A 21,471-nucleotide genomic window follows, 5' to 3' on the forward strand; every position below is an offset into this window, starting at 1 on the left:
ACATGCAGCACCAACATCAATACACAAACACAGGAACATACACACACACACACATACTAGCAAACACATTCAGAAACATTTTGTCAACCTTACCTATGTGAAATCTTGGACGGAAGAAATAGTTTCTACTTGCAGAAAATTTAACTTTGAGGTACAATGTATTTAAATCAATAGAATATAAAGAGAAGAGAAGAGGACTTAAAAAGACTTTTGATCTGTACATTCACACCAATACACAGTACATACACTCGTGAAGGCAACAGGAAATCCTTGCAAGATGCATCATAATAAAAATACACACAAATGCAGGCATACACACACATGCACAAACGCACACACACACACACACACACACACATGCACAAACGCACACACACACACACACACACACACATGCACAAACGCACAAACACACACACACACACACACACAAAACACAACAGATTTCACTTTCCACTCTCAGAGGCAAATCAATTAACACATACACACAAAAAAGGAAGTCGATGATACATTCTGATTAAGTTAACTTCAGGGGTCTTTTTACTTGAATGTTTTTAAATACATGTCAAACAACTCAAATACATTTGGGGCTACAAACAATTAATTTCCACACACACATTTTGTTCCTATCTCTCAATGGGCTCTACTTATCTCAACCAAAGACGGGACCAGTTAACGAGCATCTAAGAAATTATCCCCAACACCAATATGTGAATTGCCAAGGAGAACAGTTGAAAGGGGTGGAGTGCAGACTATCACCTTTATCTAAGACAATGATGAATAAGTTTGAGCTCTCTGCCCAAAAACAGAAACAATGTGAGATGTAATTCAGTCTTTTTTTCTTTTTTTACAAGACCTCATTCTGTGGAGTGGTGCAGAAAACCCTCGGTATTTTTCTATGCTAATCTCAGAAGCTTGTAAGGTTTAATTCATTAAGAGGATCTGAAGCTACACTATGTTTGGTGACTTCTCTGACAGTGATGTCATTTTATTTTCCTCCCCATCCTATTCTCTTGCCTTCTCTGACAATCTCTTGTCAGTTTTTCTTCTTCTTTTTATCAATCCAAGGCCACATCAAAGTGGAATTTAAGGCTTTCCGGTTCAATTTAAAGATATACTGGGGGAAAAAAAGACAAACCAAAAACATTCCACTAGGAGTAGACATTTTGCAGGCACAAAAATAGAAATAAATGAATAAATAAACATGGCATCTGCAAAGGTTTTTTAAATTTCTAGAAGGACGCCCTCTCCTGATGGGATCTTGACAGTGGACAGCTCAACTGCCTTGCTTTCCACCGTCGCGCCGGAACTGCGTAGCCGGACCCTCCCGTGAGTGATGGGTTTCTCGCCCGCCATCACCTCAAAGTCTATAGCGGCTTCCGACGCGCCAAAGTTGGCCACGACCAGGTAGCCTGGCCATTCGGGGAACTGGCGGCGGTATGCGTACACAGACTCCGAGACGTGTGTCATGTAGTAATCCCCAGCCGTCATGGAAGGCTCTTTGTGGTATTCAGCCAGCTTTTTGTAGACGGCGAGAGAAGACATCATGTCCTCTCCCTCTTTCGGCTCCATCTCTTGTATCTGCGAGAGATAAAAGTGGACGCTGTCTTCATCTCACTCATCTGCACATGTATGGTTGCAATATTGTCACTTTTTGTGACGAACTTCAATTCTCCCTATTCGCACATAGCCGATAACAAGAAGTGATATCACCTCGCCATACCGATATCTGATCGATTGCTCTTGGGACGTACACTTCCGATTTTGCAGTTTACCCACATCATGTCCTTCAGCTATGGATATTTTCCATAATTTTGTTGTTTTGCATTATCGTCCCAGCATTGGGCCGCTTCAAAGAAGAATCCCATTCATCAAATGTTAAGTTATAGATTAGAAAATAACTCTATTATTTGACAGATTATAAGACAGAATTTGATATGATATGTGAAAACTAGTACTTCAGCGTTCAATATGCATAAAAGTGTACATTTACACATCCTGCTTTCATAACTTGATGTTTATATTCCAAGAATTACAGGTTAAAAAAATTAGGGCACCACACGAGTTCAGAGAGCTATATGCCATTGGGAGAATTGCACACACTCTGCAGCAGTAATCTCGCACGAGCAGGACAGTGAAGGGCTCAAAACCAGCGGTGGCCTGGGGCCACTTAAGATTGGTGTGGTGCCACCAAATTTTTCGTTTGGTGGTCTGGTGCCTTTGAAGATTAGTGCCGTGGTACCAAATTTTTCTTTTGGTGGCCTGATCCAGCAACTAAGCTTCAAAATGGATTGTTAGTTTCGCTTCTATTTCAGGCCACTACACATGTTTTTCGTGGCCGTCACCATTTCAAATTTAAAGAATTAAGTGCCCAAACAAGCCACCAGACAAATAAGTTGGTGTCGAGACCTGCGATGCAGTATGGGCCACTCCCCTTCCAATGAACATTTGAAATTTGTTACATCAAAAGTAAAATTGCAGGTCCCAAAATTATTACCATTAAAGTTCTATGTATGGTAGAAAATTCTCCTTGGGTGTAATTTTTTTTGTGTGTGTGATAAAACGGAAGAAAACTGCCTGTCCCGAGGACATAACTCCCTGCAGAAGCAACAGCAACTGACATAGATATCTGGACAGTGTATTTAACGACACATTATGAAATAAAGCAAACAACACTCTTCATTAATATGCTTTCAGTAAAGCAAAATAACATATCACGAATCATCAAACAGGTAAAATCACTGCTCGATGATTGATTACTTTATTGCACACTCTGGAAATCCTTTGTACATTGGATATTACAACAAAATAAACTAAACAAACAGCTAAACAGCATCAACAAAAATTATTTGAGAAAAACAATTAATGGAGGTCACTCGGAACCTACCTCGACACTGTACATCTCGTCTGAGGGTAGTGGCAACCAGGCTGTGCCGTTAGTGAAGTTTCCAGTGGTGGTGTTGGCCCAGTACATCGGGCCACGCTGGGGGTCCCTTGATGCCTGATACCGGTGGAAAGAGACGTAAGAGACGGCGTAAGATCACCCGACATTGGATTAGAAGTGAGGGAAGAAACAAACAAACAAACAAACAAACAAAAAAAGATACCAAATACTAAAAACTGGCTAAAAAGAATGCGAATACAGCTATTCAAAATTGAATTTGCTCAGCTCAGAAATTGATAAATCACAATGTACATCTGCAATTGTAAGTTGCTTGAATGCTGGAAGGGGTATGTCAAGCCATACACGGCCCAAATTTTGTGCTGTGTCACAGCAGTGAAAACATATAACAAAAAATATGAAAGAAAAATTTGTATGCATCTGTGTAGGATCAAAACTCATAATGGCTGGAGTCACAATATTTCATTGGTTGTTTTTTCAAAGTATTTTATTTGATATATCATGATGTTATTTGAAACATTATGATGTACTATGTGTTCAGATGAATATATGTCCGATGTAGAACAATAAATATCCCATGGGGGGGGGGGGACCTCATAATCTATTGACAGATTTTCTGATTTTCATGGAACTTTTATCACATATTTCGATACTGCTACAAAAATTGGAAGTATATTCCCCTTTATTTAAACAAACATACTCCTATGCTCAAAAACAAAACAAAACAAAACAAAACAAAACAAAACAAAACAAAACAAAACCCCCAAAACACACAAACTACTTGATTTTTCAGTCTTTTGAGATGCACGCACAGAGCGCCGATGCACGGATTGATGACAGATATCTTACCGTATCTAGTGACGCCTCTGAGCCGCTGAGGGTCAGGTCTGGGGTTCCCAGCTCTTCACCGTAGTACGTCACAGGGGTGCCTGGCAGGGTCAGGAGCACAAAGTTCAGCAGACGGGCAAACTTCTCGCCGGCACGGGTAGCGACACGGGACATATCCTCATCTCCAGTCTAAGGAGGAAAAGAACCAAGTGGAAAGAACACTCCTTTGTTTGTTTAGTTGTTTCTTCTTCATTTCTTCAATACTTGTATCACATTTGCTCCAATGAAATGCAACATTTCATATGAGATGTTTTTAACAGCTTTCATGTTTTCCAACCCACCACTCTCTTTGAGGAATTATTTGGAAAAGTTTCCTGCGATAGCAAGCTGGGACTTTTTTCTCTCTCTGTTTTCCCCAAATCTGTACTTGCTCTAGTTCATACCCCCAAGAATATTGCATTGATACTCCCCTAATGCTCACAAAACCAGCAGGCATAGACTTACCATCCAGGTGTTCCATCGTTTTTCAAAGTGCTCTTCTTTGGCCTCCAACCACTGGGCGACAGCTCTTTGGACCGACTCGCCGGTGGGAGGGCCATCGATGGACTTGGCAAAGCCGCTGCTCATGACCAGGTCTGCCTCACGAGAGCCGTTGCCGTACTGAAGGACTGCACTGCTGGGTTCTTGCTCTGTGACTGTTACCATAACCCTGCAGATGGGACAACACAGAAATATGGGATTCTCAACTGAAAAGAGACATCAAAAAGTTTTCAATCTACTGCTGACATATGTTGACCCTCAGCTGGAATCAGCCCCCCCCCCCAAAAAAAAATAATTATCATTAAACATGAAATGACTCGAATGAAAGAGATTTTAATTTTTCTTACCTAATGGAGAAACATCATAATAACAATGCCTCAAAATCTTTTCAGGCATGTACATATAATGTCAACACCTAACCACAGAAACGTGATGAATTTCACAAAGAACATGGTTTTGTTGACCCCCTTCCATGATGCTTTCTGTGTGTGTGTGTGTGTGTATGTGTGTGTGTGTGTGTGTGTGTGTGTGTGTGTGTGTGTGTGTGGGCATGTGAAACACACACAGAAACACACACACACACACACACACACAAACAGACTGCTGGAAAGGCAGCCAGCTATCCGTACCTGTATTTTCCAAGGTAGCTGTTGTCATTGAAGGTATCTCTCCAGCTGCGCAGGAGCATGTGCAGTCTGTCCTGGTCCGATGAGCAGCCACTTCCGACACAGGAGTATTGCTGAGATAAAGAGAAGGAGATAGAACGTGATCATTATTTGGTCCGCATTTTCTTGCCATCCTTTTTCTTTTTAGCAGCAAAATGAAACAAAGTTTGTATTAGCAGAACTTCCCGACAATTTCTTGAGTGGTTCAATTTGTAATCATGGAGCACAACACTGCATGGAGAAATGTATGCGTGCACATCACGTTCGTGTCAGGATCAGTACAGTTACTGTTTTTGTGCGTTTTCAAATTTCCAAATAGCACCAGACTCTCGAAATTCACAAAACATTCTGCGTACACAAACTTTCTGTTCAGCCCTGACCGTCCATTCTATGGTAGGTCGGATACATGTAAAATAACTTCTCACCAAAGACAGACCATTTCAAAACATTTCATCAGATCTTTGTGATGAAGCACACATTTTTGTTTTACTGCATCTCAAAAATTCAAAGCAGACTGCCAAAACACATTGTTTCCACGTTTATGTTTGTTTAATTTTTCCATCTGAGTGAAGACCACTTCACTGGGTTATATGCACCCTTTTCACCCTACGCTCTTCGATGAATGAATGAAACGGGAACTCCATGTAATGTCTCCACTTAATCTGAGGGACAGAGTGTTTTGCCATTTACTAGAGGGGACGGTATGATTACACACAACACTGATCAATCAGATAGACTCAGGAATTGAACCTGGGTCCTTTGGATCTGGAGGCAGATGCGGGAGCCACTGGTAAATTTGTTTCAACATTACCCGTTTGATTGCTGGCCATGGAACACTTACCGCAGACATGGATTCCCCAGGATTGCTGGGCGCTGGCTCTGCGGTTGGTTCTGCACTAGGTTCTGCACTGGGTTCTGCACTGGGTTCTACACTGGGTGTTGGCTCTGTAGAAGGCTCCGAACTGGGCTCTGGGCTGCTGGAGGCAGTGGTGTCATTGGCCTGGCGACGGCGACGATTCACAACGGCGGTGGTGTCGTCGGTCTCAAAGATGTAGTCCACTCCGTCGAAGACCATCCCGTCTATATCGCGTTTCAGCCAGAAGTCGATTGCCTCCTGTGAAATTTGTGTGAGAAGTGCATCTTCAGAATGAACGCAGCTATTACGGAAGAATGATCAATGCACACACCTGTTCTTCACATCATGTTCAAAATGTGAGTTTCCAACCGATTGGAGGTAGAAGCATCAATCATACAGCGTGGTTTGTATCACTTAAAGGGTGTGTACAGTTCTGGTCGAGGTGAGGATTTAGCTTTTAACGTTTTGCGAGATATTCAGAAACCACTCTATGAGATGTCAAAGAGCATGCAGTTCTAAGGGGTATCAAAAGTTTATTTGATGAAAATCGGTTTTGAAATGGCTGAGATATCCCAAAACAAGGTGAAAAAAAGAGATCCTGATAAAGTTATGGCATGTCGCCTTTTATTATTAGCACTTTTTTGGATATCTCAGCCATTTGAAAACCAAGTTTCATCAAATAAACGTGGAATCCTTCTTAAAATTACATGCTCCTTCATATTTCATGACAGGCTTTTCATTATCTCACTTAGGAATGTTCAAAACATGAATCCCCACCTCAACCAGTACTGTACAGTCCCTTTAAGTGCTTGCATGTTTGGAGTTCTACAAATGCTAGCTGGTGAGCTAAATACAAAATGGTATTTACTCCTACAATGTATATAGTCACACTAATGTTTCTTTCTAACTGAGAGACAGAGCATAGCAAATGTTGCCTTGATGTCTGAGACATATCTACAGAAGAAAATTTATGATTGGAGGAGCTGACAAATAAGCCAAGTGACCTGTCATGAGCATGAAACAGCCTTACTTACCGTGATGGCAAGCGCCACGTTGGCATTGTTGTAGTTGAGGTCTGGCTGGGAAGAGAGGAGATAGTGGTAATAGCACTGCCCCCTCACTGAGTCGTAGGTCCATGCAGAGTCACCATACTTGTTCAGCTGTATGTAGGGTGATGGAAGGAACAAAGAAAGTTGTGTGTGAGGTGAGGAAGGACAATATTCATTAAGGCGTATTTTAACATCCAAAAAAACTAAACCAAATCACTCTTTAGCAATTATGACTACTGCTTTAATAAACCAAATAGCATGGCTGATGTGAAATCGTAACTACTTTGCTACAATGAGGTACTCTTGCATGACTTGCTTTCTCAGCTGAACAGTTAGACAGATGTGGATGATCCTACACAAGATCTGGTAGTTGCATATTTTTAAAACCTCAGTAATTTGCTAATATCATATAAGTAGTAATACATAACAAAGATAGTGGCACTGCACAAGCTGCTTTATCAGGCTATCAGAAATATGCTGTCTTTGGTAGGATCAAAAATGGCTGTAGAATTACTGTAAAAGTGGTTTCTTTCAAGGTGGTTTTATTTTCGCGCTTTTCGCGCTTTGAGCTTGAACCGCGAATTTAACATCACGCGAAAAACGTTTTGAACTCGTCACTTGTTACAACGCTATCATTACCGACCGCGAATTGAAACACATGCGAAAACGTCGGCACCGATGGAAACCGCGAAAGTTTCTGTACGCGAAAGAAACCACTTTTACGGTAACCCTAACTTACCCAACAAATTCCGCGAACATTCCGGTGCGCAAAATTTTTTGACCGCGCCGCTCGCTGACTTTTTACTTTCAAGTCTCACGCAATCTTTGAGACCAAATTTGTCACGCCCGGGCATACTGTTCCGAAGCCACGCCCCTTCAAAAAATTTTCGCCAACCCCCAAATTGCTCAGAAACATGATTTTGTGTACAAAGTCAATACAAATTGTGTCTTTTCGATCAATTCATATATAAAGATTCATATTTTTAATTCTAATGGCTGAAATCAATTTATTTCAGTATAATTATGCTTCAAAAAATGTGTATGACAAATTCTGCTGAAAAAACAACAAAAACAAAAGTTTGAAAAAATGCGGAAATACATAAAAAATTGATAAAACAGTAAAAAACATAGGAAATTAATTTTGATACTGAATTTTCTTTTACGCACAAATGTTTGGAATGTCACTAGGAATATTTACACCAAAAATCAGCATTCCATAAGCTTTTATAAGCCAATTACAGATGAAAATGAGTTTTTTTGCATATATTTGCATAATTAATCAATTTAAAATAGAAAATGCAAATTGTTTGAAACTTTAACTGAACAGTCTTGTAGATTACATCTGGCTTTATGTTCATGCAAAATTTTGCGGCGATCGCGCGATCAACGGCCGAGATCAGAAGGGGGGGGGGGGGGCCATAATGCCCCCCCCCCCCCAGGAATTCAAGCTCGCTATAAAATAGCCCAGGTAAGTTAGGGTTAAGAGAATTTATTTTTACATTAGTATGCACACTACAATAACATGTACATCACTTCCAGTGTGCATTTAATTTTGTTTCATAAGCATATCTTGTCATTCCCAGCACACCTCCCTATTACTCTACTGCATTTTATAGTGTACTAGAAGGCGCTGACTTCACTGTCACCACCCCCACATATTTCTTTATGCATGGGTTATCCATTCAAGGTTCGAGAAAGGGCTATTATAATATGCACTATTTCCCAGTTCTGATTTGCCCCTGCACTCTGACTGAGCACCCTATGTGCCAACCCAACTGCCTTCCCCAATGTCCTACTTTAATAAATATGTGTTAGACACCAGGATATTTTCAATCGTATGCTCCTAAGACATACCCATTCGTTTGGTGGGTTGGTACCATCCCCGCAGTCTTTCCAGATGTAATAGTCGCTGAAGTTGCCCGTCTTGTTCTGGCTTTTCAAGAACCACGGGTGCTTGTTGCTGGAGTGGTTGGGCACAAACTCCAGCACAACCTTCAACTCTGTGGGAAAAATAGAATATCAAAGTGACAGAACTGAAACAATTGCTCTTGGGTCGATTAAATTAAATTCCACCTACTACACTACCACACAGACTCATGCTGTTCCTTTTGGTCTGCTATGTCAAACAGTCTACAGGGAATATTAAGTAAGATTACATGTACTTTTGTGAAGACCAAGGCAGAGCAAATTCAAAGGCTCATATTGCCTAGATGTTTGTTGGATTTCCATCAGCATGGTAATGAAATGTTCCCAGAGACTGAGAAAGTTGCATGTAATTTGATCAACTGGCAATGGCAGAAAGTGTCAAATGCTGTTAGTGGTGACCGCTGAATATTCTTTTTCAATCATTTTTTTTCAATTGCTCTCATGCAGCTTTTGAAAATAACATTTTGCTGCCAAGATACACGCTCACTGTATTATTGCCATTTTTTTCCATTGAACTTTCATTTTCCAGTATGTGCAAGCAAAATGCAAATTATAGCCACATGGGAATGACAACGTTGATTATCTACATTTCAAATCATATCAGTCGTATGAAGGTTGCAAGTGATTACATTTTTGGACTGCAGAATGTATCGCTGCATTTCTGTGACCTTTCAGCACTAATCTTGTTAAGCAGCGTATCTGCGGAGACTCCCTGCTGCAAAGCTACATGTTCGTTCCCACAATGGCAGGAAATGGGAATGGGAAGACAGAGGGGCCATGCTGATTCGATTAACGACCTTCTTCCGCTCTACCTGGCCAGCAATGATATCATCCCCGAATACCTGCACTGTGTGAGTTTACCACAGTAGCAAATTGACAAACTCTAATAAGATTGTTATATTTCATTTTATATTGTGGTGGTTCCTAAGCTACATTGTACATAAAAACATGAAGACAAAACAATATCATGATCCTCCCTTTGAAGTAGATAAGTTATAACTACAATTGACAGTCTTGTCATGTTTCATCAACTTTTACTACAGAAATCTTCACCGGCTACAGCATGAGTGTAGTGCCTGAAATTCTCCTGATTCCATTGTATGCAAATATCCCTCAATATCAGTTGCCTGGAGAGAGGCACACGCAATGCCGAACTCTGCCCCCCAAATAACAAAAGTCTACACCATGGGGAGTCAAAGTGGTTTCCATAACCCTTTTCTAAAGCTGGGTGACAGTCTAGTTGGAGGCCAAAGGAAGCAGATAATGGGCTACTGAAACAACAGATGGATGAACTTGTCCAGATGTTTTTTGGCACGAGTGCTTTAATCTGTTCTTCTGTGCTTTGTTCCATTGCCTGTTTTTCATCGAGGGCAGGGCCCATGGGTTGAGCAAATACAGCCTTCCACAATCTCTTTTATCACCATGCACAATGGAACTGTGTTATCAAGTTCAAACAAAAACAGTTTAATATGTCAATAACAGCTTCAAAGGAATTAAAAAGGTTAGGCACTGCTCCCCTTTCAACCACAGTACAAATTTAAGAACTGCTTTCAGCCAGACTATATTTTGAAGACTGATACTATTGTTCAGAAGTGCAATTCTAAAGAAAATAATATCAAAACATAAAGTAAAATACTCCCATCCCAAATTTCAAATGTGTACTGCTATGTTAAATTGAAGTGAATGCCCCTTTCTCCTTGATAGATACATCCCCTAAGCAAAACAAAAAAACAAAACAAAAACAAAAATCAAAACAAAACACACAAGATAGAATGGCAGCATACAGTGTACTTGTACATGTGTAACACACAACATGCCAGTTGTGAGGCCTAAATGTTAAAAAAGACAAACAAAACAAAGTTACAGATCTGAGACATTAGAAAGGAATAAATTATTCCTTTCCAATGCCTCAGATCTGTAACTTTGTTTTGTTTGTCTTTTTTACTGACTTAGGATGCAAATGAATGAGTGGGAACAGAAGAACAGTCCAAATCATCTAAGTCGACCCCATAAAGTCGATAAATTAGCTAAATTAAAGAGAAGTTTTACCCTCGATGGACTGAGTATAAACATGTATTTGGAAAGTCTATTGTTGAAGTCTGCGACATCCATGTGAGTCCATAGATTTTTTTCAGCTGCCATTTTGGATTTGATTCAGAGAAGGTGGGTCAAGTAGGAATGTTGTCTAGAACCCATGGTCACTCCCTAATTGTGAAGAAAACACACGAAAGAAAAAAATAACCATGACGACCACACATGGGTGTATACGTTTTGTACTGTACCTTTATCTGAGGCAGCTTTGACCAATTTGCCAAATTCCTCTAGGGTTCCCAGAGTGCTGTCCACATTAGTGAAGTTGATGATTTCTTGCCCCAGATCCATGCTGGGATCACTCTGTTCGTAGATGGAGGAGAGGAGGAGAACATCGGCTCCGATGCCCTTGATGTAGTCCAGTTTCTTGGCCAGGCCTGGAAAGAAGGAGGAGGAGGAGGAGAGATGAGGAGGAGTCAAGGAGGGAGGAGGAGTCAAGGAGGAGGGAGGAGGAGGAGGAGGAGGAGGAGGAGGGAGGAGGAGGAGGAGGGGAGAAAGAGGAAGAGGGGAAGGAGGAAGAGGAGGAGGATGCAAAGAAGAAAAAAGTTTTTGCAGCTGTAAAATATGTCAGACTTCTCAAGTTATGTCTACAATATTACACAGCACATCAAGCACACATTACAGACGTACAGTACATACATTGTACCTGTCACATGTGATAATTAAAAATGGGCGAGATAGGGCAGCGTCCTAGTCTATCTAAATTCTTATGTCCTCAATACTGATGCTAGGACGAATATATATATTTTTACTTAGGAAAGAACTCTCACGGCAAATGTCAGTTCAACTGACTACTGACTAATCGTGGAATAAATCACATTGGCTGATTGATACTCTAGATCTAGATCTAAATAGGCCTACATGTACCTTTGATCGCTGTTGACTCTGTGTCACATACTGCAGGCCATGCATGTACTAAGTGTTACAAAAAAAAGTCCTGCTTTTAGTTCGAAAACTAGTGTACAGTGCTGTACAAACTGTATGTACATCAGATAACACTGTTATTGATATGACTAATGGCAGAATAGTGTGCAATTGTGTTGGAGGTATTAATTTGAATCTGAGAGCATGAATCAATTTCGTAAATGCCATGATTAATTTTAAAGTTATAAAAGTTAAGTTTGTGGTCAAATTTGAACCATCTGTACAAATTTGAACTTAACACACAAGAACCAATGATGTGTATGTGACTGTGTGCTTACAATTTATGACCCTGAACAATGTTTACCACGAATATCACCTTTTCAGAGCTCAGCTGACTAGGCTTCTGGTCTCTTGCTCCAAGGCACATGAATTCTATAAATGACTTTATAAATAATATATGGATTGCCCCGGGCACAAGGTAAAATGCATACACTTGAAGAAAAAAAAAGCATATGTTTTCATGTGCTTGCATAAGCTACATTTTTGGATGAATAAAGACTAGTCTAGCTCTGCTGTGATAGTGGAATAGTACTGTAAAAGTGGATATTTTCGCGCAACTAATTTTCGCGCTTGGCCGGGTGAGAAGAGTTTCATGTGTTTTTAATTCCGCGGAATCAAGACATTAACCACTAAAACATACGGCATGCAAAAATATTTGTGTGCTTCTATTTTCGCATTAGTTTCTGGTTGCGCGAAATGCGCAAAAATTTCACCACCGCGAAAGTTTCCACTTTTACAGTAAAGCATTCAAACCCTGACCATTGTTTCAGGGCCATTGTCTGGGTGTTTAAAGGGACTGTAGGGCCAAAACCATTAAAAATGTACAATTCAGGTTTTGAAATTTTGAAAAAATAAAGTTTTCTCAAAAACATTCCGACAACGAAAAATTGCTAGAGGATACACTGAATTTCAACTTAAACAAAAATGAGCAACAAATATTGCAAACTTTTTATGTTCTGAAATTTGAAGTTGAACATGAAAATTTCACCACTGTAACTTACGTTACTGCGCTTATTTTTCTTTGACCATATTCATTCTGTTTAGGGATGGACAATTTAACTATCCTTCTATTGGTGGATAGTTTCGAAGATACGACCATTCTTATTTCAATGTGCCTGCTATATTTTGCATTCATTTGATGAGTTGCTGTAACCGTGAATTAAGATATTGATAGATATGATGGAGGTTGTTAACTATGTAAAGTTAGATTGTTTCCTGTGGTTTTTTTATTCGTACACATAGAACTTGCAGAAAACTGCCAAATGATTTTAGATGGATTTGTCCTGCACATATTCTCAAACAATCTCAGTCACCATATGACAAATGAAAATGTGACTGTTTAAACCTTGGTAACGTTTGTTACGCATATGAGTCACGTATGTTACATTAATATATTAAACACTAAAAAAGAAGATAGATTTTAAGAGTTCTAATAAATATCAAAAGTACCAGCGTTGCAAGACCTTCAGTACTTCTGGAAGCAGATTTATTTAATTGTCGTCTGATTTTATCGTCCTTATAGTATATACATTTGGCCAAAAATGAAAAATTGGAATACAATATTTAGATTTCAAGAGTTTATTTTGTCTGAATATCATGAGTTTCACTGCAAAATTACCTGTTGAAGTGCCCTGTTTAAAACCAAAGGAATGCACTTATATAAGAGTCACAAAAGACATTGTCAAGAACCCCTAAAATGTATCAGTGTGTACTATAAACAATTGTAACGTATGTTTCAAATGTTTCCAGATTGAAATATTAATCACTCGAAAGTGGAGATGCATTGGAAAGTGCATTAAAAAGGAATGATGCATCGCTAAACAACATTGCACAGTGTGAGTGCACAAACTGGTCAGCACTTAACTGTTTAGCATATTAAAGTTTACATCAATAAGGTATATCGGGCATAAGAGTGAAAAATGTGAAATAAATCACATCGAGCCTATGAAGTTTAAAATGCAAACACCAGCACTGCTTTATGATTAATAATGCATGATTATCACGAGTTTCATTAATGAACAAACCATGCATTATTGTTGCTTAAAACATACAGATTTCTTGGCACATTATTCAATAATGTGCTAAGAAATCTGTAAGTTTTAAGCAACAATAATGCATGGTTTGGGTAATAGTCACAAAAATACAGAATTATGAACAATTTAAGAGTGGTCACGTAAATAGACAGCTTTCTCACGGTTTTAGATTGAGAGTATAACTGACCTATGACACACTAGTCTATAAAGACAACAATGATAAACACAAAAAGGCGCACCTTTCATAATTTGGATACCCCCCTTTTTTTTTGGGGGGGGGGGGGGAGAGGCAATGGAAAAGGCATAGAAATGTCAGAAGAACAAATTGCAGTTCTTCTATTTCCATTACATAGAATAAAAGTTCGGTGACCTATAAAATGTTTTCAGTGGACATCATTATAAAAGACAACTGTAAACTCACAATCTAGTATTTTTCTGCAAAAGGCAACTTTCAATAAAAGGCATACTGGGTAAGAGCCAGTGTAGGAGAGAATAATGCAAAAGTGGCGAGTTGTATTATAGTGAAATTATATAAAAGTTGGTATAAGAGCGTTAGTATGACGCTTTCTTCTATTTTCTTGGTTAAACTTCATATTTTCATTAATATCTCGGAATAGTTAGATTGGGTAGAAATTTTCATGGATGATTTTCGGTGCATAAACGAGGAAATTTACATATATTTCATCCTTTCAATTTGATATCTACAAGCCAACACTTTTATACAGTACCTTTCATTGTAAAGCATACATAGGTATACATCATTAGCAAATTTTTAAATTTGTGAATCAATTTCCTTGTCAATCCTTGTCAATCAAGTCGACATTATCACCTTCATTCACCCTTTGCTGAGATCGGTTTAAGTCTTCTTTTATTTTCTTGCCGAACGCTCTGTGCTTTTTAACTCTTTCATTTGTTTTCTGCGCTCTTGTTTTTCCCAACTCTTAAGATTTTCCACAGGAACGTAATACTTTTTTACACGTTGTTTCTCGGATTTACTCTCTAAAAAAATCGAGTGAAAGTAATCACTCTTAATGGGGTGAATAAAAAAAAGAGTGAATTTAGAGTGAAAATGTTCATTTTCACTCTTTTTAGAGTGACCTCAGGGACCACTCCTAAATCTTCGAGTGATCCCTGAGGTCACCCCAAAATGAGTGAAATGAACTTTTTTTTCACTCAAAATTCATTCCAATTTTACTCTAAATTCACTCTTTTTTTGTATTCACTCCATGAAGAGTGAATATTTTCACTCAAATTTTTTAAAGAGAGTACGGAAGGCTTCTTCTCCAATCTTTTCCTTTTTCCCTCTTCAGTAATCGGCCTGAATCTTGGCTCTTTATTTTCCCATTTTGACCTCTAGGAACCGAAGGAGTAATGATAAGATTCACTTAACAGAGAAATAAGAAAATCCATACTGCAAATCAGTAATAAGATATTCTTACATAATCACGTAACCTACGTTACCTCTAATTACAAGGAATGAAGTGTCACATAATGAATTTGGTAGACTACAGTCACTATAACTTTGAAGTAAATGATATGATAATTAAAATGAAAACCATTATTTTCATCATTCATATATCATTAACATACATATTGGATTGATTTTGATAGAGTGATTGAAACCTACGTTACCAGGGTATTCAGGGCCTCATTGACAATGATTATCGCCAAAAAGAATGGTTAGTGCAAGCGTAAAATTGAAATATGTTTTTCATCTGTTTATTTATGGATATTAGTCTTTTTTAGGATAAAGCTTTGGTGAAAAGTACGACAGTGTACATGCAGATGTAAAATTGAAACCTACGTTACCTTAAGTGAAACCTACGTTACAATATTGACCCTATGTTTAAGTACCTTAATGTTGTATAAATATCTGAGTGTGATGTAAACTTATTATTCTCCTCGACAAAACAAACACCAAAGTACTTGCTTATAGTAAAAAAGTACCAATATTTGAATGTGATTACGCTAAACATGACTTTGAAAATATATATACCGTTCGCTCAGATACTGAGAAAGATCTCGTGCAGTCCATTCCCTGTGAGTCGTCAACGTGATGTGCCATTTTGTCGCAAGGACTGTTTCTATGCAACTATGGAGTAAGATAGCTCTAGATAGCACTTGTTATCGATGAATGGTTGCAATGTTAGTGAATCTAATTAAGATTATTTTTTCGGGGGTAACGTATGTTTCGGTAACGTAAGTTACATCAGACCTTCGATGTGACTTTTTCAAGCGATTAGTAATGGCTCAAAATTGAAAACTCAGTGGAGAGATTGGGGTACCGTATGCCTATGTTTGGCATCTTCCTTGTAACATTTTCATTTTTAATTTTCCATAGCGGTGGTAACGTATGTTTCATTTCTTAACCATACGGTCTGACACATATTAGTGCTTGAAGCTTTTTCTCTGCAGCAGATAACCAGGTGGCACAACTATTGTTTACAGCATTGGACGAGACATTTTCTAAGTTTTTAGGACGGATAATTCACAATTTCAACCCCAGGGAATGTTTTAAAGGAAAACTTGAAATCATGGTAACGTATGTTTCACAGGCCTTTGCGACAAATTTGACTTGTAAAATAATTCAACTGAACAGTTTTCAATTATATTTCTTTTTATTCTAACGTGTAGGCAAATGGCTTAATTTGCCTTAGAACAAGTTTTAATGAAAAAAGATCATGCTTTCATTTGCATAATAGTAACATATCGGCAAAACTATTAATTTGCGACATGCTGTTTTTGGCGGGTTTACCATCTTTATGAATGCATAACTTCCGAAAGAATCATAACTGGATGTTCAAATTCTCGGCAGTTCTAGTTAACAATGTACTAACGGTAACTATTACCCGAAACTTATGACAATCGGTCGTTGCTTTATTTTTTCTTTGGTAAAACTATTGCGACAAGTATTTCACTAAATTGTACATATTTAGTGGTTTTGAACCTGTACAGTAATAGTTGAGGTAGGGATTCATGTTTTGAACATTCCTAGCTAAGTGTGATAATGAATTGAAAAGCCTCTTATGAAATATGAAAGAGCATGTAATTTTAAGAAGGATTCAACATTTATTTGATGAAAATTGGTTTTCAAATGGCTGAGATATCCCAAAAAGTGCTAATAAAGGCGACATGCCACAACTTTATTAGGATCTCTTTGTTTCACATTGTTTTTGGATATCTCAGCCATTTCAAAACCGATTTTCATCGAATAAACTTTTGATACCCTTTAGATCTGCATTCCCCCTTACATCTCAGAGTGGTTTCTGAATCTCGCAAAATGTTAAAAAGCTAAATCTACACCTCAACCAGAACTGTAACACCCTTTAAACCATACACTCCCATACCATACACACTAATTGACCCCTGTGCAAAATTGAAGTGATGTACAGAGGTCGAGGGTTGAAAATAGAGCAAAATTTGAAATATAAATCTTGATTTAAATTGAAACTAATATCATTTTTAAATTACCACAAACAAACTTGTTTTCACTATTCATCAGTATTGAATATCGGATCAAACGTGGGAAATGGTTTTTTTTTCCGTTTTGTGTTTGTATTACACCAAGTAGAAACTGTACACGCAGGTTCGGCCATCCATGCCGACGCGACACGCCCACTAAGGATGAATGGGCAGATTGCCAAGTCTCGATCGCTCCTACCGCGTAAAGTCGTACGAAGGCAACCGGTGTATGAGACCTCGCGCGTGTACCGACGGCGAATCAATCGCTTGGAAACCGGTTCCAGCCGGTTTGGGGCAGAGCATTTCCGCGAGTTCAGAATAAGGTTACGGAGTACGAGACGCGCCGGCCATACACACACGCCATACACACACATTCCATGCCCTTTTGTTGTGTCGGGATCGTAGTATCAGCAAAGAGTATAACTTCTATACTCTTTGGTATTCGGGCATGCAGGGGGAACAAGGTGGGGTGAACGGGGTTTCTGTACGAACACCTCCGCTCTGCTCTGTGTACCGGCGCGTATGCGGCGCGGTACATAGCCACGCGGCACAAGCCCGAGTTGCATCATGCAGACATTGCACGCCGGAGCACGAGGGCCGGGGAAACACACATTGAAAAGGCCAAAAGCATAATTATGGATAATAATATCCCAATACAGATGATATTAAATATTACTAGACACTAATTAGTAGATCTAGAACTGATACATATAAATTTTAGTTTTTACTGTTCAAGGGGGATCGATCTCTCGCGATCTCAATTATTGAATTAAATTTTATTTCAATTCTTCTTCTTCTGATTAAGTCTGCCTCCTTCAATAGACTGAAGATTCTTGCAGACTGGTGCTATTTACATTATAATATAATTTATTTACAGATATTTACAAGCACATAGAAAATTTGACGAAAATACTAGCCACTGTGATCAACCGTTAGACATCTAGACGGTTTCGAAATGATCCCACAGATGTCGCTGAAACAATTTCTGACGACAGGGAATTCCAGTTCCTTACATGTTAACAAGTATTAACAAGTTGGAGTGTCGTCACTGACACGTGTTCATCATTCATGCTCGGGCTTCTGAAAGTTTTTAGATTCTATCATTTTGCTGCTGCAGCGCTGGCTGCATTATTCTGTAACTTAAACGTTAGTTATCTCAAAATGTAATTCCACTCCAACTTGTTAATACTCTAACATGTTAACTACGTTACACACAAACTCTTACCATTGAAATCACCGTATCCGTCCCCATCACTGTCTTTGAAGGATTGTGGCAACACACGGTAGAACACACTCTTTTCCCACCATTCGACTTCGGGGCATCGAGGCACTTTCACGACAATAATGATGGCAGCAACAAGCATAACGATCCATCCAACCCAGAAGAGAACCAGCAAGATGTTGCGGGTCCAGTTCCAGAAGGGTGTATCCGCCACCTTTAGCAGTTCTTCCTTGTTGAGGCCACCCCATTCTTCTTCGATCTTTTTCTGCTCGGCAGCTTTCTCGTCACCAGCGTAACGGACTTCATCTCCCTTCTCTGGATCGCGATCCGGGTCGGATTGGGCTGCCATTTCGTACTTGGAACCGTATTCTGGCTTTCTGTCATCCCCCATCTTGATTTTATAATGAGTCTTCGCTTGTCACAAGATGAAATTTGAAACCAAAGTGGCGTCTGGTGGGGGTATCAAGCTGGGCTGATATCGTCAAACGTCAACTCCGTTTGTTAGGAGCCTCGATGTCTGTATGTTTTACAACTGCCGAATCTCCGTTGTTGTTGTGTGTGCGTGCATATGCAAGACAGGTGTACGTGTGTCATTCAGCGCGAGAAGAGGGTCGCCGAGCTGAAGCCGCCGGTTTACGCGGCCGGCCTACTACGATCTCCCGCGCGCGCACACAATACCGTCGACGTCATCCATTCATTAGAAAAAAAAAATGGAATACCACTAGTCTTGTTATCCAAGTAAAATGAAAATAAGAACGGTCAATATTAATTACTTTTGTCGGATATAAAGTTGATTAGTGTGATAAAACATATTTTTACATATAAATTGTATATCGATGTGATATTTTCTCTGATTTTGCTTATTATTTTGGTGTTTTTTAAGGTTATTTGTTACAAAATTGTCAACAAACAGTTTTAAAATATAGACTACCCTGTAAACATCGCGTAGTACGCAGCTTGTGGGAGGAATTCGTGACGTCACGTTTAAGATGACCGTTCCAGTGCGTGAGAAGGGGTATAATCACTCTGCGAGATTATTCATTTTTCATAATCCTTTCTAAATCTAAGAATTGAAATCCCCCCAAAATAACTGAAATGGTGTGTTTTGAATATCGTCTATAATTGTTTCTGCACATAACACTTTTTACGATCACGTCACGCGGGTAGTGCAAATATGATGTCAACATTATCCGTCCTCTCCCCCTTGAAGAATGAGCTAAACCAATGTCGCATGAACTTGCGTCATTCATTGCGATTGACTTTCACGATGCACTCCTACTTGGATGTCATGTGCGCATGCATGGAATGAATGATGGGGGTAAGTTTTTTTTTTTTTTTTGGGGGGGGGGGGTGGATATAGGAGAGTCGACCACCTCAACGTTCTCATCCCAAACATTTCCAAACCAACCTCGTGCAGGAGTATACAGGTCATTTTCCATGTAACAAGTATGTTCGCCCTAAAACTCGCTGCGATGAGCATCTGGGATGTAATGATTATTCATGTAATCCATGATGAATGGTATTTGCCGCACATCCCAGCCTATGTTTTTGGCAATACATTGTAATGACATAAAGAAAGTTTGTTCAATGCTTCAACACAAAGTTCTTTTTTTGTCACAAGTTCTCTTGATTGTTTGTAATATGATAGTCTGTCATAATACATGTACAAACATCATGAAATGATTGCAACTAAATAATGGTCTCCTACATGATAATGAAAACCCTGGATGGTCCCTGGAGCAAAGAGTCAAATCTAGTGATTCAAACTTCTATTTTTTTGCTATATATTATATATATATATAAATATATATATGCATATCCCCATATATATATGAGTAATATATATATATATATATATATATATATATATATATATACAGATATATGAGTTACTTATACATATGATTATTATGTATGATTATTATGTATAATTATATATATTTTTTTTGTTGGGGGGGAGTACAAAATTTTAATCCAATATTATTGAATCAAATGACTTTGAGCACTAACTAGGCCTATATTCAACATCGAAAGATCTCTATGGCGTTGAAAGTTTTGTTGTCAATATGCCTATATCTATTTTAAAAAAGCTTCACCTTTATACGTGTTGTTAACTTTTTAATTCAAAAATATTCTTGAATTATTAATTTGTATTTTATGCATGTACTCGGGTTGAGATGAAGTTATATACACATGTGCAGTTTTTTTTTTTTTTTTTTTTGGGGGGGGGGGGGTCTAGGGAGATGAGGTGTTAATTAAGTTGTGAATGTACCTGGATACAAACCCGATTCATGCTCAGATATGCTGTGATGCATGGAGTAGTGAAGAAACATTACTAACGTTCTTTCTCTATCATGGCGTGGGGCTTTTTTTAAGCTTGTACAGGACATCAAACTTGCTCTTGGTACAATTCTCATCTCTCCATCTGATCATGTGCGCAATCTTGGAGTTATCTTTTCCTCTGATGCAAATATGAGCATGCATGCAGGTTTCACAGATCTGTAAGTTAGCTACAGTAACTACTACATCAGAAATCTGTGGAGGATCAGAAAATTTATTGATGCTTCTTGTCACTGCAGCAGTGTGCAGTGAGAATTTGGTGTAATTTTGTCCTACAAAATGGGTCTAGGATTGAAAACTAGTAAGTGTTAAACAGGTCTAAATTTGCAGACTACATGTGTTCAATGAAAGATAAGACCCCTACCCCAGGAGGCTAATGTAAACATTGAACAATTACCCCCTTGTTTTAGAGAAAGTATTAACAATCCACCATTCACTTCGTACAGCAATAGGGCTTTGTGTGTTGTACATGTATGCAGTATTATGGGTGGACGTGGCAAGCTGTTTAGTGACAGTATTCACAGTTCCAGTGAAAGCTTGCGAAGTTGCAGCAGTCTAACAAGTTTGTTCAAGTTTTGTGGGAAAACAACAGGCCCGAATTTGGTAAGAAACTAACTTCTTTACAATGTTTTA

At 38.8% G+C, this 21,471-nt stretch overlaps 1 protein-coding gene across 1 annotated transcript; it reads right to left on the reverse strand.

Moving 5' to 3' along the window:
• Positions 1 to 861: 861 nt before the first annotated feature.
• Positions 862 to 19,012, reverse strand: LOC139711131 (amino acid transporter heavy chain SLC3A1-like). Its single transcript, XM_071623051.1, has 10 exons — positions 18,502 to 19,012; positions 11,049 to 11,234; positions 8,695 to 8,840; positions 6,826 to 6,951; positions 5,777 to 6,049; positions 4,900 to 5,009; positions 4,235 to 4,439; positions 3,752 to 3,919; positions 2,888 to 3,001; positions 862 to 1,581 (listed from the first exon to the last, which is right to left on the reverse strand). The coding sequence occupies exons 1-10, from the start codon at positions 18,887 to 18,889 to the stop codon at positions 1,225 to 1,227; spliced, it is 2,073 nt and encodes a 690-aa protein (XP_071479152.1). The 5' UTR covers positions 18,890 to 19,012; the 3' UTR covers positions 862 to 1,224.
• Positions 19,013 to 21,471: the final 2,459 nt, after the last annotated feature.

This window comes from Diadema antillarum, unplaced genomic scaffold, assembly GCF_040938485.1.
Source record: "Diadema antillarum isolate AM-2024a unplaced genomic scaffold, OU_Dant_1.0 seq00001612_RagTag, whole genome shotgun sequence".
NCBI lineage: Eukaryota > Metazoa > Echinodermata > Echinoidea > Diadematoida > Diadematidae > Diadema > Diadema antillarum.